Source organism: Panicum virgatum, chromosome 9K, assembly GCF_016808335.1.
Source record: "Panicum virgatum strain AP13 chromosome 9K, P.virgatum_v5, whole genome shotgun sequence".
Lineage (NCBI taxonomy): Eukaryota > Viridiplantae > Streptophyta > Magnoliopsida > Poales > Poaceae > Panicum > Panicum virgatum.
The window spans coordinates 47,748,308-47,764,415 of NC_053144.1; the positions used below are offsets into that span (position 1 = coordinate 47,748,308).

At 45.5% G+C, this 16,108-nt stretch overlaps 3 protein-coding genes across 3 annotated transcripts; 1 reads left to right on the forward strand and 2 right to left on the reverse strand.

The window, feature by feature from the left end:
- The first annotated feature begins 2,406 nt into the window (after nucleotides 1-2,406).
- LOC120651816 (ubiquitin domain-containing protein DSK2a-like) lies at nucleotides 2,407-7,159 on the forward strand. The gene is made up of 8 exons (XM_039929448.1): nucleotides 2,407-2,843; nucleotides 3,991-4,713; nucleotides 4,820-5,109; nucleotides 5,213-5,326; nucleotides 5,408-5,466; nucleotides 5,548-5,576; nucleotides 6,328-6,420; nucleotides 6,510-7,159. The coding sequence occupies exons 1-8, from the start codon at nucleotides 2,588-2,590 to the stop codon at nucleotides 6,656-6,658; spliced, it is 1,713 nt and encodes a 570-aa protein (XP_039785382.1). The 5' UTR covers nucleotides 2,407-2,587; the 3' UTR covers nucleotides 6,659-7,159.
- A 1,092-nt stretch (nucleotides 7,160-8,251) lies between these two features.
- On the reverse strand, nucleotides 8,252-10,440 carry LOC120651817. The gene is made up of 2 exons (XM_039929449.1): nucleotides 9,925-10,440; nucleotides 8,252-9,803 (listed from the first exon to the last, which is right to left on the reverse strand). The coding sequence occupies exon 2, from the start codon at nucleotides 9,793-9,795 to the stop codon at nucleotides 8,551-8,553; it is 1,245 nt and encodes a 414-aa protein (XP_039785383.1). The 5' UTR covers nucleotides 9,796-9,803; nucleotides 9,925-10,440; the 3' UTR covers nucleotides 8,252-8,550.
- A 2,824-nt stretch (nucleotides 10,441-13,264) lies between these two features.
- LOC120651818 lies at nucleotides 13,265-15,414 on the reverse strand (the record flags this gene model as incomplete). Its single annotated transcript, XM_039929450.1, has 7 exons — nucleotides 13,265-13,619; nucleotides 13,971-14,049; nucleotides 14,137-14,199; nucleotides 14,285-14,372; nucleotides 14,602-14,649; nucleotides 14,783-14,860; nucleotides 15,244-15,414. Coding segments are annotated over 6 exons (480 nt in total), but the record flags the coding sequence as incomplete, so codon positions are not given.
- Between the last annotated feature and the right edge of the window lie 694 nt (nucleotides 15,415-16,108).

Sequence of the window (16,108 nt, forward strand, 5' to 3'; positions counted from 1 at the left end):
TCTTACAAAAGGAATCAAGTATCCTAGTTGCCTCGTTTGCCAAAAATGAAGTGATAGTAGGATAATCCAACCGCATATACTTTTAACAATATTAATTGGACAAGGGGAAAAATGGAAATATGGTAATTTACACAATCGCAAGACAGGTATTGGTCACCACTTTCATATGAGATAAAAGTTTCAGCACCGAGGGTCACATGCTAGGCAACACAAGAACACTTATAAGGGAGCAGTAGCAATTCTGTACAAGTTAGGAGTACCTTTTCAGTAGCACCCGCACCCAATCGATCTTTAGCTAGTGAGTATCGTCTTGGCTTCAATCCCAACTGGAAACATTAAGTTTATCAAGATTCCAATGTACAAGAATGGATACTAAAAAAAATCGCTGAAATCAGCAGATCAAGCAAACTGATATAATTCAAAATATTTTATATCCACCAAGTTGGCATGGTGATGAACTGAAACATCTGCATCCAAAAGGTAGAAAGGCACAAATTTAGTTGCAGGCCAATACATTTACATCTACTATATAGTTTGTGAGTTTGTGACTTTATTCCTTGAAAATTGATAGTTCACATGTTCTAATTGACCATTGGTTCTCCAATAGCAATATACTGACAACTATCCATTGCAATTATCTGAACTCACATTGTGAAGCTATTGACAGTATAAACAAATTAAAAGCATGGCATGGCCCAAGGCTAACCATAATAAAATCAGAACAATATACCCTAAATCCCAATTTCTATTTTTCTATCAAATAAGTAAACATAATCTCTACTGACATCACTTGTCTCCTTCATATATCCATTTAAACCAGCGAGCCTATAGAATGCCTACCATGTCATCGTCAAGCTGCCATTTGCCTTACAGAATTGTTTCACATGACATTGGCCTATAAAATCAAAGGCACAAGTAAGTTTTTGGGACCGGGAAGTAGCATCATCATCAATATATCTTGGGATGACATTATCATAATAGAGAGAAGTCAATAATATCAATAATATAATCTGGAACGCAAAATCACATTATGGAACAAAAAATAGGAGCTGCAGGTAACCCTAGATGTTTTTTAGAATTCCAGGGATTAATCCTCTGTCCGAATGCATTCACAGGTACAGGTTAGCCTTAAAAAAACCAACATGTCGAAGGGTGAAAACATGCAACCCAAAAATAGTTCAGGAACAGATTTATCGCCAAAAGAGAGACAATGAATGCAAAGAAAGTTGGTTGATAAAGAGTTTGTTATACTTGGGATAGAGTATTGATGTTCGCCAAAAGAGAGACAATGAATTACATGGATGCTCGGAGAGGCCTGCTACAACATTTCTTCAGAGTATTGATGTTTATGAATACAGCTAAAAAGACATTTCTTAAAACATTTGGCTTCTATATTGTTTTGATTGTAATAAAAATGGACTCCAATCCAAAAACCACTTACTTTACCAGTATCTCAATTTAGATTGTCACATACAAATCTAAAAAGGCTGGTCCACTCCAATGAGGGCACGACAAAGTGCGCCAGTGTTTCTAGTGGCATGCAAAATTTATGATGAATAGACTTCAGCCAGACACCTAGGTAAAATGACAGCAAATAAATGTGCGAAATTATTACTCACAATTTAGGATTTTACAAATAGATAGTTTGACATGCTAGAGATATGTTGATAGAGATCGCTCTATGTGACTTCCTTCTATGCTAGGTCGATTATATATATTTTTAAATCTTTACTCTTTCTAGCCCCATCTTATTGACCCCAGCTAGCTCGTCCTTGATTTCGTGGCTGGGATACTTATTGCTGATGTCATCGACCACCACCACTAAAATCCATTTTGTTGTGTTTGTTTTTAATGCTATAGCTACGTTAAGAAGAAAATCCAGCTCGGGCATTGGGAAATTTGGGATGAATAACTTGAGTTGGGTTCTTGTATGTCAGTTGCTGGATCCTTTTGCACGTTGTTTCTTCGTGCTACACTAGAATTGAAGGAGATTAACATTGTTGTTGTTGATAGCCAACTATTGTCATGTTGGGAGCTCAAACTCTTGTTCAGAAATTGAAAAGCCTATGCTCAGTGGTTTCTCTTCATAACGTTCATCAACCATTAATCTTTTTCGGTTAGCACAGTGCACATACCAAGAACCACCCTGTAGATTCCAAGGATCATACCCGCAAAAAACCATACTCAAAACACCTCGAGATGCCGAAGTCTATGGACCCGTTCCACGAAAGGAAGGAGGAAGAGGAACCTTCCCGGTCACTGTGACTCTACACTAGGTCCTTCGAAAGAAAAAAAAACTGTGACTCTACACTCTACAGAGACACAAACCTCTTCACGCCAAGCCTAGGCCTAGAACCTTCTTCACACCGACCATCACGCGCCCGGTCCACGGCCCCCTCCCCAGCCCCACCCCGCAGAGACACACACTGTTGGTTCTTCTTCGGTTGTTCTTTCCTTGCAAGCAGAGGGGAACAGGGGAGGGAAAAAAAAAGAGAGGAGAGACCTCGCAGCTCCACGCGCACACGCCAAACCCCAATCGGAGCCGCGGCCGCCGACGCCGACCGGATCGGAGCAAGGTCTCGAGTCCATGGCGAGCGGAGGCGAAGGCGCCGGGAGCGGCGAGTCCCCGCCTGCCGCCGCGGGGGAGGCGTCGGCAGCGGCGGGGGCGACGCTGCACATCCGGTGCGCGAACGGCTCCAAGTTCACGGTGCAGGCGGACCTGGCCGCCACGGTGGGCGCGTTCAAGGAGGTCGTGGCCGGGAGCTGCGACGTGCCGGCGCCGCAGCAGCGCCTGATCTACAAGGGCCGCATCCTCAAGGACGAGCAAACCCTAGAAAGCTACGGTTCGTGCCCACGCCGAATCACCTTGGGTAGAGTAAAGTAGCTCGCGATTTAGCCTTGTAGGGTGGGATTGGCTGGTTCCGCGCATGACTTCGGTGGTGGGGTTGTGAATTATGCGTGCTTCGGGTTCTCGGCGAAATGCCTGTGCTTGTAGAGTATTAATGGTGGCTAGATTCTGCATTTGTTTTTTTCCCCTTGCTATGCGTGCTAGCACGTAGTAGATTTACTGTGTATTGTGCTAGCAGGCACGTTTGATTCGGTGATGTAAGTAACATATACCGCCAAGGTGTTAACTTAGATGCTGTGTAGTGACCGATCATAACGTAAAACCGTTAACTTGATCGATATTATTACAGCCTAGGATTAGATGAAGTAGAAGGCAGCTTCTTTTGTCACGATTTGCATATAATTCCAAATGTTATGCAGACTTTCCAGAATTGTTGGTTGTGCATGTCTTGGCGTGTATTCATAGGAAACATGTATGACCCTTGATTCACTTGTATATTTTATATTTTTATGTGGTTGTAAATAGAAGCTATTGACACCAATCTAGTATGGTGAGTTCAAAATATTTTTTTTGCCATAGGCCTGCGTAGTAAATAAATATACTGTCATTATATTTCTGTAAAGTTCTCAACTTACCTGAAAGTTATTTGGTTTGTTGGTCATGGCAACGAAAAAATAATTGGCTTCGATTATCTGATGCATCCCGCAGTTGATTGTTCAAGTGCTAATTTTAAAAACTAAATGAGGGGTTGATATCACCCCAGTGAATGTCTCTGCCATATACTTTTTATCATATAGGATGTAATGTACTAATGTGACAATTTTGCACTATATGATTGTGCCGTTCAGTGTAATTAAGCCATACTGCTTTATAGTGCTATAGTACAGATTTATTATTGTATTGCAGTAGCCGCTGTATGTGGTGGTAACTTCATTTTAATGATACTATAAATTTATGGGATACTCACAAGATGATTGCCTTCCCCACATATATAAATTCTGTAGGTATCCTAACTGGGTATTCTCTTGGTTTTGTTTGTATCAGATCTAGGAACAATCGCTTTCTTTCTTTGTCAGTTTATCATGTACAATTTAAATACTGGAATTATTAATCATTTTGCACATGCTTCTTATATGTTGTAGGTGTTGAGACAGATCACACAATTCACTTGGTGCGTGGTGTTGCCTCACCGGCTGCATCAGGTGCACCTGCTGCTGCCAGTCCCCTTGCTTCATCTACTCCTAGCAGTGGCCCAGCAGGTGGCCTGGGAGGTCTATTTCCAGGTGTTGGTGCTCCAAGAAGTGGCAGGCCATCAGGTTTATTTGGGGCAGGATTTCCAGAATTAGAACAAGTTGAGCAGCATTTAAGCCAGAATCCAAACTTGATGAGGGAGATAATGAATATGCCAGCAATGCAAAATCTCATGAACAACCCAGATTTAATACGCAATATGATCATGAGCAACCCACAGCTGCGCGAGATCATGGATCGGAATCCAGATCTTGCCCATGTGCTCAATGACCCAAGTGTCCTCCGCCAAACTCTCGAAGCTGCTAGAAACCCTGAAATCATGAGAGAGATGATGCGGAACACGGACAGAGCTATGAGCAACATTGAATCTTCTCCTGAAGGGTTTAATATGCTCCGACGCATGTATGAAACTGTCCAGGAGCCTTTCCTAAATGCAACAACAATGGGTGGGGAAGGCAACACAGCGTCAAACCCATTTGCAGCTCTTCTTGGCAATCAGGGGTCTAACCAACCTGGTCAACCTGCAACAAATGCTCCAATTCCTGGTTCCGAGTCAACAACAGGAACCCCTGCTCCAAATACTAATCCACTTCCAAATCCCTGGAGCACCAATGGTAGGTTTTGAATAATTCAGTTTTGGATGTCTCTGTTTTTTTTGAGGATTTTCGTATTGATGTTGACATGTGGTACTATATTTTGTTTGCCTACTAAAATCACCAGCTGGGGGTGCACAAGGAGCAGCACGGTCTGGTCCTACTAGCAATGCAAGAACTGGTGCCACTGGTGGCCTGGGAGGGTTGGGTTCACCAGATTTGAGCAGTTTGCTCGGTGGTCTTGCTGGCAGTCAAAGATCTGGTGCTGCTGGTGGTCTAGGAGGGTTGGGATCAGCAGATCTTGGGAGTATGCTTGGTGGTTCACCTGATGCTTCTTTTCTTAATCAGATGTTGCAAAACCCCGCAATGATGCAGATGATGCAGAGCATTATGTCTGATCCACAGACCATGAACCAGGTACAGTAGTGTTCAACTTGATCACACATTAAATTTCTTATGTTCTTTTCTAGATGGTGGAATCCTAGCATTGGGTCGTTTTGTAATCTCTCCTTGTCCACAGTTGCTTAACTTCAACCCGAATGCACGCAACCTGATGGAATCAAACACTCAGCTGAGGGAAATGTTTCAGAATCCAGAATTTCTTCGCCAGTTGACATCGCCAGAGACTTTGCAGGTACTTTTTATGATACAATCATACAAGACATTAACTACTTCCATCTGTTACCAAGCCTAAATGTTTTGCCCTTTCTTTCAGCAATTACTCTCATTTCAGCAGAGCTTATTAGGACAGCTTGGTCAACAACCACCTAGCCAGTGAGTGTTTTTGAAATAGAAATTGAGCAGTGCCATTATTATGTTTTTGGAGTTACATTTTAATTTTTTGATTTGATTCAGGGATGGCAACAGTTTGGGCAGCGCCACAGGTAAATTCCCAGTTACTTTTGCCCACTATGTTTTCTTTCACTTGGATTTGTATGTTGCTATGTCATGTTCGGTATGAATGTTTGTTAGTGTTGTTTTACCTGTGCAGTAACTATTGCTTTGCTCTGCATTTGGTGCTTGATTGATTCTATTCCTCAAGGTTTCAGTCATGCCATGAGTTAAGCCATAAATTTTAGCATGAGAACTATTACCGATTACCATTTGATCGTTTCATACTTACTGCCAAACTGCTGAGGTAACTTGAGTGCATTAGGTTTCCAGAAACATTTATCCCAACAGTCCCATTCAAGTTCTCTTATCAGGCATTGCTTGAATATACTGAAATTGAATTAGTTTGGATATGACTAAACTGTTGCACTCAAATGGATACGATGACTGGGAAACATATGAAAGTTCCCTAGTTCTTTATATCGCCACTCTGGAAACACTGGAACCATTCAAGTCAATTTCTGAAGTGCTGGACATGCATGTGCTACTTTACAGTTCCTTTACTGTACCATCCAAATAGTGAAGTGAAGGGGAACATTCAGGCCAGTTTCAGGCTAACCGCAATGAGTTCCCCATTCTAGAGCAATTTTAGATTGCAGCTGTGCATTCTTGCTAGATAAATTGTGTGAGTACTCTAGCAATGAGTTCCCCATTCTAGAGCAATTTTTAGATTGCAGCTGTGCATTCTTGCTAGATAAATTGTGTGAGTACTCAAGTTGAGCACTTGCAATGATATATTTTCAGGTATGCAAGGAAACCCTAGCCTTGACACCTTGATGAGTATGCTCAGCGGGCTTGGATCAGGAGGTGGCCTTGGTGTTCCAAATAATTCCAACGGTGAGTAGACTATTACTGAAAAACTTTGCGTGCTTATATATCGATGATTGTTTCTTGGTTTGTAATAATTAAGAATGATCTCATTTCAGTGCCGCCGGAGGAGCTCTATGCAACACAGCTTACTCAGCTCCGAGAAATGGGTTTCATTGACAATGCAGAGAACATCCAAGCACTGGTTGCTACTGCTGGGAATGTACATGCCGCGGTGGAGCGCCTCCTTGGGAATCTTGGCCAGTAGCTAAAGCGAGTCAGACGCTGCTCAAAATTTCGCGCATCTGCAGGAGTGTCTGGGTTACTGTTTTTTGAGCCCAGAATTTGAAGGCGGTGTCCACAGTCCGGAAAACAAAATAAAAAAGAAGTCAGCCAGCCATTAACTTTGCCATACATGGTCGTCGTCGTGTCTTTACAGTGTTGTATTTGCAATTTGGATTGGTGTACATACATACTATGTTTTTAAAGCGGTAAGGCGAGGCGAGGCGATCCACCACCGCCTTATCGCCTAGGCGATGCCTAGGCGGGCTAAGGCGAGACCTTAAGCAAGGTGAGCTGCCACTGCCTAGGCGACGCCTTGAAAACAGAGCATACATATCGATCGGATGTTGCCCCATAGAATATGCCTGTAGTCTTTCCAACTGTTGATTCCTCATCTATCCATCTATCTGATTCAACCGGTGGTTTTCAATGGAAAATGAGATGATGCATTGCAGTGTTGATCACTGTGGCATACGGATTTCCCGTATGTTTTATATATGTCGATGTTGACATGTCAGCTATGGGTTTTGTAATGATGGCTGTAGTGTAGAGTTATCCATGAGGAATTACCAGTGTTTGGGGGTTTCAATAAGGAGGTATATTACAGAACGATTTGTCAGTTGTCACTGAAGTTGCTGACCTAGGAAGCGACTCCAGGATATGGCTCCACGAAGTCGCAGCCAATACTGGCTGCTTCCATGTCCTGGGAAATGAATCAATGATCCGGGATTGACGGTGAGTGCAGACAGTCGCGTTGGTGGGTTACATCGTCCTGTTGGTGTACGAGCTTATCCTTTTCGGACGGATGGTTATCGGTTCAAAAGCCTTCGTTCTCTGCGACCTGGTCTCATGGTCGAAGGCGCATGCGAGAGACTAACGATGATCATTGTGGGCTGTGGCGGAGCTCCCTAGTCCCGAGGGGCATGGACGCATGGTGACCGTATTCGTTGATGCGCCAAGATCACCATGTTCAGGTGCAGTTTTTTTTCTTCATTTATTCCATGTTCTCACACGTGTTTACAAACTTATATGCTATATAATTTACATGCTGACTTCAGTCCTCTCTTACAGTAGTAGCACACCACCACGGAACCGGATCCGCTGCAGTAACATCCCCTGCAGTTGGGTCACTGCCACGTGGGCCCCACCGCGTGCAGGCCCCACACGCAGTGACTCAACTGCGGGGGACGTAACTGCAGCGGAGCCTCGTCCCACCACCACGCCGCATGGCCTGATGCCGAGTTCCCTTTATTACCCTTTTAACGCTACGAGATGCAAACTACATGCGAGCTTCCAGCTCCAGCTGGAGCGTGTCTAGACGGGGCGACTCTACCAGACGAGAGCTCCCCAGCTTCGGGCGGGCCGCGCATGGCATGGATGGATCAGGCCGTGGCGCTGCAGGAGGGGCAGTTGCAGGAGGGCCCGCAGGAGCAGTTGGCCCTCCTGTTCTCCCGGCCGGACGGCAGCGTGGCCCGCCCGCACGTGCAGGGGCTGCACTCGCAGTGCTCCCCGCAGGTGCACGTCGCGTGCTGCTCCCGCTGCCCGCCGCCGCTCGCCGACGCGCACCGGCAGTCCTTGCCCCTGCACCCTCGAAAAAACAGCCATCCAACCTTGAAACATTTCTTCAATGCATCCAAGCACACACAAAATCTTTGAAATGTTGATTCAGGTTCATCAGTATCAAGTTTGACAATGACAGTGCTCCCTGGGTTACTCCTCATCAACTCTAATTGATAGTCAAACACTCTACTGTACTCTCCCCTAGTACAGTTATACATCCTATCCATTATAATAGACTTGGCTCTTTTTATCTTGGATATGCTAACATCTGCAAACAAACATATCTTCCTGAATTGTAGTCTATATTTGTAGCAAATCTCAATGAGGGTTTGCTCTAATTCTTCTGTCATACTTGTCAGCTATCCTCTTTGCTGTCACCAATTTGTTGTCTCTTCTATCAGGACAAGTATGCTCATCAGTGAAAGTGCTAATCTGCCAGCCCTCAATTCTTATGTTGGTTGACAGCAGACAAACCCAAGGGCATGTTGGCCAGTCACATTTAGCCCTAACTCTATACCCTTCATCCTTAACAAAGTTGATAACCTTTCTTGAATCCAATGTATACTTGGTCACTGCATTTTTGAATTCCTTCTTCTCTGCAAATTTCATCCCCAAACATAAAACAAACCTAGGACCTTTATCCTTATACCTAGGAAACTCATTATTGTGGCTCACAATTTCTCCATCACTGCCTAGCTCATCAAATGACTCCTCCTCACCATCACTACTGTCAGCATAAGGAGTCTCATTCCCATCATGTGTTGCTCCCATCTCACCATGAGTTACAAGAACCTTTCCACAGAAATCAAGGTCATCCAAAGTTGGTATTTGACCTTTTTTGCAATTCCTCTTGTACTCCTTGAATCTATTCATAATTTGTTCAGCTTCCTCATCAACCTCAGAACAACTATCATCACTAGGTAAAAAATCACTATCAGATGAACTGCCTCCTTCAGCTACTATCTTGTCTATCATGGTACTAGAACTGAACTCTCCTGCATTCATCTTTGCTGACAAATCTAACCTCTTGCTGCATGTAGACTTCTCACCACTTATGGACCCATAAAACTTCTTCAGCTTGGCTATATCTTTTCCATAATCTTTGGGGGAAGATTTACTGCTGGTCACCTTCTTGCAGCCAATAACTTGCACTGCATCATCACTATCTGATTTGCCTGCCTCACTGCCAACCTCCATCTCTTTCTCTTGGTTATAATCTGCATCATCTTGTGCATCATCACTACCTTCCACACCATGCTCTACATATATATCAGCTACACCTCCATCTGTGATACAATCAGCCATATCCAGGCATGCCTTATCATCAATCAGTGCCCTAAGCCCTTTGCTTAACTTTGCACAAGGAAACAACCAATGCAGCATCGACCCCTCCTCAACCTTGCAGTGGTCCTTCAAGTGTCCTACAATCTCAGGCAACGACACTAGGTCTCTGTCAATGCATCTCATTGCTTCCCTACCTCCCACATAGTTCAGCTTCTTGCCATGGTTAATGAACTCTCCGAGGAAATGAAATCTAACTGTCAACTTGGAAAGTGGATCCATCCTAGCACCTAAAATCAATGGAAAATGAAATCAACTCAACGCCACCACGCATTCAATTCCGAATGCATTCTACCCTCCAGATCTATCACCTCAAAGCCCAAATGCCAATCAATCGAGGCGAACAAGCACCTGTCACGACGATGCAGGGGCCTTCAAATCCACATCACCGGCGGCTGCAGCGTCACGAGCAGCTGTAGCTTCACCGGCTGCAACAGGGGCGGCGGGTGGTCAGCGCTGCGCACGGCCTTCTTCTGGAGCGGCGGCTACGGCCGGGATTCGTCCCCCCACCGCCGGAGCTAGGGTTCTTGCAGAAGGGGAACGGCGGCGCGACTACGGGGGAGAGAGAGAGAGAGCGAGAGGTGGGGGAAAGGATTTTTGACCCGCGGCTCGATCCGACGTGGAGTCGGCGTGACATGTAGGGGCGTGACGTGGAGGCGGAAGCTGACGTGGACTGGCGACTGGGTCAAAACAAGGGAAAAACAGAGCAAAACAGGGTGGGGAGGGGGTCGTGTGCCTGGTTTTCAAACTTCAGGTACTGTCCATTCCTGGTTTCGTAGTTCGGGGGTAAAATGGACTTATTCCTACTAAAAATGCACTGAAATTAGCAAATCAAGCAAACTGACAACAAACTGATAGAATCCAAAAACTTATCTATCCACCAAGCACCCGCACTTGCCGTCGCACCCCATGCCTCCCTCCGCTCCTCCGGGCTCCGCTGTGTGGCCGGGTGTTCAAGTTCAGGGTGCGTGCGAGCAGAGCAAAGTATTGCTGGCGAAACGGGGCTCCATCTCCACACTGGCGGGGCGCCTATATAGAGGGGCTCGGACGAGGCGCGCGCGAGCTAGAGCGGCCGGGGCGGCTCCGCGGACGCACGCGGCGCGCCATGCGCGGCGGGTGGGCGGACGCGCGGGCGCGTGTTGATGGCGATGATACGTGCAGCCACGCCAGAGTTTCCCCGGTGCGCGTGCCCTGCGCCGCTGCGACTAGCTCGTTCTCGTTGGTAGGTATCCCCGGATCCCTCGGTGACGACGACAAGCAGGGGGTCGGGGCTTCGGGACGGATTGCGTGAGCTCCGCGGCAAGGCGCGCGCGGGTGGATCACGCCGTCGCCCGTTCCAAAATTCATAAGCACCGCTCCAACGCAATACTCCCTCTATTCCAAATTATAAATTACTGCTTCAACGCAATACTCCCTCTATTCCAAATTATAAATTACTAGGATAATGCCCGTGCGTTACTACGGTTAACACTTAATAAATAATAATGCTTGTCTTGAAGACCTTAAATTTGGGCCGCTAACTTTTTATCCTGCTTTTTTTTTCTGCACCTCTACATATTTTGGCTAATCCTTTTTACTCCATGAAAAGCACAAAGATAGATTATTAGAATCACAACCATATACTTCACAGTCTGATTGTGTTGAGCCAACAAGATAGCATGTGGGTGTGTGAGGAATTTAATCTCGGTTCTTGTTCACTATTTCAGGCATTAATCCTATGACCAATTAACTTTAAGCAATCCAACGTCGTGTCAAGACCACTTGCTAAAAATAATTATTGCTTGTGCAGAACAATCTTGGTGCATCTTTGTTGTTGAACTTCACTTGGAAGTTCTTGACGATTTATATATACCCCATCCCTGCTAACTTGCGCGCGCGCGCTCTCTCTCTTAGGTGCAGTTCGTAGTTCTGTTACGAACTGAGGAAATACAATATATCAACTTTCTCTCTCTGGAAAACTTGATCGAACAAACTTGATAAAAATTGCTTAGCACTTAACTTGAGCACAGTTGAACGATCAGAAAACGAACTTTATTGATGCATGCACAATACCGAACTGGAAGCTCTCGCTGGCAGCTCTGGCGGGCCCAACGCGGTGACGTGTGGAGGGAAGGCCACGCGGAGTCACGGAGCGTTGCACCGTCTTTGCGCTCAGCCATGTATTATCATCTCCGTCACCTTGCTCCTCTGTTCCTCGTTTTCTGAGTCCACTCACCGCTTTGTCTCTCATCTACCCTCCTCCCCACTGCTGCCCCAGCCGCAGTCACTGGGCCATCTTCCTCTCCAATGCCCTTCTGCAGCTCCGGAAGAAGAGGAACATAATGTGTACGCCCACGTTGCGGCAAGAAACACAGTGAAGTCATGGTGATGTGGTCTTCGAGCCAGGCAATGCGGCGGCGAGGGACGGAGCAAGCGGCCCCGTGCGCGACCTTGTCGACGGCATGATGACCTCCCGACATCTCTGCCCACACGATCGATGATTTCTGCAGGTTTCTTGATCTTGCGATAGTTTTTTTTTAAAAAATCCTGAGTCCTCTTCCCTTTGCTCATGAGTTCTTGGGTATAACATATTGATGAATATGTGTTACGTTCTTGCATTGACTTTCTTCCTGTATCCAAGGCTTCCGGCTTGTGTTTGGAGGAGGCAGACTCGGGCGCAGCAGGCGGGATCGCATCGCCTGGAGGACGGGAGGGCGAGGGGTGCGAGGCTAGTTTTTTCCTCCGCGATTGTGCGTGCGTACGTCTTCGTGTAGGAAACAGGGTGCTGGTCCACCTATCAGCGCCAACTACAGGTGACGGACGAAGGAAACGTTGCACGCTTTAGAGATAGGTAAAGATTTTAATATTCTAGTATTTATAAATTTTTATTATGGATAATGCTACACGTCGTGCGTCCGATGCATGTGCGCATCGTCGGACGGCTCTGCCGCAGGGCCACCTGCCAACACGTCCACGCCTAAACCCTAAAGCCCACCTGCCAACACGTCCACGTCTGTTCTATTAACTAGGTGATACTGCGCCCGTTGCTGCCAAAATTTTCTAAACATAATTTTAAATTGAAATGTGAAAATAGAAATAATAAGATAATTGTACAAAAACATTATTTTGCTAATGACATTGTATATGTAAACATGTTCATTTTGTTGAGAACGGCTCTTAAATGATTGATTCTCCATGTAGAAATTTTGTATCATGGAACTCGCAAAGACTAATAAGTTGCATACATGGATGCTATTAGTCACAAAAAATTGATGTTATAAATAAATAGATGGTCTTAGTGGATGATGACGTGGCGTCTAATGTAGTGGATTCCTATATGACGTGAATAGCTTGCATGTTGAAAGAAATAGAGTTAATGACTCTTAGTGGGGTACATCTATATAGGTTATATAGATCAGATGACGTGACCTTTTCTCCTTTATGGGAACTAGTTGAATGTCCGTGCGTTGCTACGGGAGTCAAAAAATTTAACATGAACAAAAAAGTTTTTAAAGTGAACAAAAAAAGTATACCAAGACAAATCTTAATGCAAATGAAACAATAAAAATATATGATTTATAATTGAAAACAACAAAAATCCCGCAACCTAGTAGCAAAAGGAGAGAAAAGCTATATGTGTATAACTCTGTTGTCCTCAACAGCAGAAATACGTTGTATCCATAAATAAGTAATTCCATAAATAAGTAATCTGAAATCCACGTGACACTTCACGCAAACAACAAACATAATTATTGACTATGTGAAATACCATGAGGCAATAATGAACATGCTATATTATTACTATGTAATAGTAAGAAAGAATTAGCGATTATTGAAATTGAAGACTACTGGACAGTGCGCAATGAGTTACTGCTTTGGCTCCTTCTTGGCTCCTTCTATTGCAAAATCTGAATTTGCAGATCTAGCCACTACCTCACTATTGTGATTCCTTGAACACTGCTATAGCCAAACAGTTCTTACAAAAGCAATCAAATATCCTACTTGCCTTATTTGCCAGAAATGGACTCTATAGAATAATCCAATCACATGTATTGCAGCAATATTAACTGGATAAGAAAAAATAAGAATATGTTAATTTACACAAATGCAACAGGTATTGGTTATCACTTTTGCTTGTATGATACAAAAATTTCAGCGTTGAGGGTCACATGCTAGAAAACAGATGAAGACATATAAGGGAGCAGTTGCAATTCACCCAATGGAAACATCGAGTCTATCAAGATTCCAATGTACAGAATGGATACTAAAAATGCACTGAAATTAGCAAATCAAGCAAACTGACAACAAACTGATAGAATCCAAAAACTTATCTATCCACCAAGCTGGAAGTTGCAACAGGATTAGTAAGACCTAACTCTATTAAATTTCACTGTGTAGTAGCTGCTACATTTACTTACCCCATTCAGCAGGGAATAGATCAGTTGGTAACTTGTTATTGGTGAATTCAGTTCCCATTATCATCCCTAAGCCACATATCTGTGGTACAGGAGCACTATAGTCATGTATGTGAACAAGAAATTGAGCCCTGCGTAGGTTTGGCAATTCAGAAATAGAGATACACACCTCCCGATAATTGGACTGTCAGCAAATGCCCTAATTCCATCCTGATACTTTGAAGCAATCTGCCTGACATGGCCAGGAATATCCCTTTTGCTGATGCCATTTTTGCAAAGCATTCATCATTCAAGGACATAAATCAGCATTAACTTACCAAGCTTATTGCTCTGGGAATGAATCACATCTGATATCTCTGGCCTAGAGAGAGTTGCTCCGATGGGTACGTAGGCATTTGAAAGAGCCTGTTAAAATGAAATTGGCATGACTCATTCTATGTAAGAATTGTTTACGAATACAGTGGTGCGGAACAATTCATCTTAGCTAGTGAAACAAGATCCAGTTTGATGTTATAATAATCAGATCCAAACATGGATCCCAACCTTCCAAATGCAGTAATGACCTAGAATGAATTAACAGTCAACAACACATGCATTGCGGACATTGTTTGATTTCATAGAAAGTGTTAAATACCTCTTCTGCTATGAAAAGAATGTCATACTTGTTGACCACTGCTTGAACCTGTTGATAGAAAACAAAATGATATACAATAAGCAATCAGAACAAGAATTAGAACAAATCAGAACAAGCAATCAGCCCCGACCGGCCGGCTAACCAATCCAATAACCCAACTGGGCCGCCGCCGGCCACGTACCTCGCTGATGCGTTGCAGATGTCCTTGAAGGCGACAACGAGCTGGAAGCCGCCAAGCCCAACGATCCGAAACGACAAGCTGTGAATTGAATTAGAACAAATCAAATGGAACGTTTGTTTCGGTGCAGAAGCGGAACAGTAGAAGAACTAGCAACCAGGATCCCTCCTTCGCCCCAAGAGGAAGACGGACAACGAATTCAACAATGGACCCGACAGAAGTGGAGGAGCTTGGAGGCGCCGCCCTCCCGGAGCCGGCAGGCTGTGGGCTTCGGGTGGGGGGAGGGAGGAGGGTGCGGACCGGCAACGCGGCAGGGAGGGCGTGGCGGCGCGGAGCCCTCCCTCGAGTCCTCCTGGCGTCATGAGGAGGAGGGAGGCGGGTGCGGACCGGCGGCGTGGCACCCTCCCTCGGGTCCTCGTTTCTGCGGCCTCTCAAAATGTCGGAACAGTAGAAGAACTACCAACCTGGATCCCTCTTTCGCCCCAAGAGGAAGACGAACAGCAAATTCCCCGACAGAAGTGGAGGAGCTGACCTCCCGGCGCCGGCGGGCTATGGGCTTCGGGTAGGGGGAGGGAGGAGGGTGCGGACCGGCGGTGCGGCAGGGAGGGCGTGGCGGCGCGGCACCCTCTGTAACAACCCGCGTGTTAATCACCTGTAATTAAAGTTAGTCATAATACATGATCATTAATATTAAACCTGCATGAACAAAACTATTAAATAAAATTTTGCTAGTAATTTATCCTAGGTGACGAGGAAATTTCGTTTAAAACGATTTGTAATAAAGGGTTCGAACCATTTTCAAAAATCAGAATCGTCTCAATCTAGATTTTATCGCCTTGAAATTGATTGGGCCCGGATAGTCCGGAAATACGTCCGGATAGTCCGCACCTGCCCGGACACTCCGGAATTACGTCCGGATACTCCGGACCAGGTGGTTGGGCGTCTATAAATACCCGGCCCTGTACTCTTTTCTCTCTCATTTCCTTTTTCCTCCTCCAGCTTGGGACGTGCCGAGCCGAGCTGTGCTCGCCTCCGACGGCGCCCCGGCCATCTCCGGCCGCCGTTCGTCGATCCCTTCTACGTGGACCTTCCCAACCATGTCCCGCATCTCCGCCGCACCTCCATGAGCCTCGCTCGAGCTTCCCCCGGCAGGAATCGACGGCCCTATCGCCGACCGCCATGGGAGTGCCGCCCGAGCTCCGCCCCTTCGCGTCGATTCGCTTCTTCGGTTCTCCTCTACACAAATTGATCATGGGAATGGATTCCTGGTGAGCTCCTCCACCTTCCCCACCCCTTTCCCCGGCCCTTTCTCCGCTGCTCCGTGCGCCG

Excerpts from the sequence above, each read along its gene's own strand:
- LOC120651816 (XM_039929448.1), top strand. The coding sequence starts at position 2,588 with ATGGCGAGCGGAGGCGAAGGCGCCGGGAGCGGCGAGTCCCCGCCTGCC. Across the intron at positions 2,844-3,990 it reads GCAAACCCTAGAAAGCTACG|GTGTTGAGACAGATCACACA; the intron begins GTTCGTGCCCAC and ends TATATGTTGTAG. Across the intron at positions 5,577-6,327 it reads CAGTTTGGGCAGCGCCACAG|GTATGCAAGGAAACCCTAGC; the intron begins GTAAATTCCCAG and ends ATATATTTTCAG.
- LOC120651817 (XM_039929449.1), bottom strand. The coding sequence starts at position 9,795 with ATGGATCCACTTTCCAAGTTGACAGTTAGATTTCATTTCCTCGGAGAG.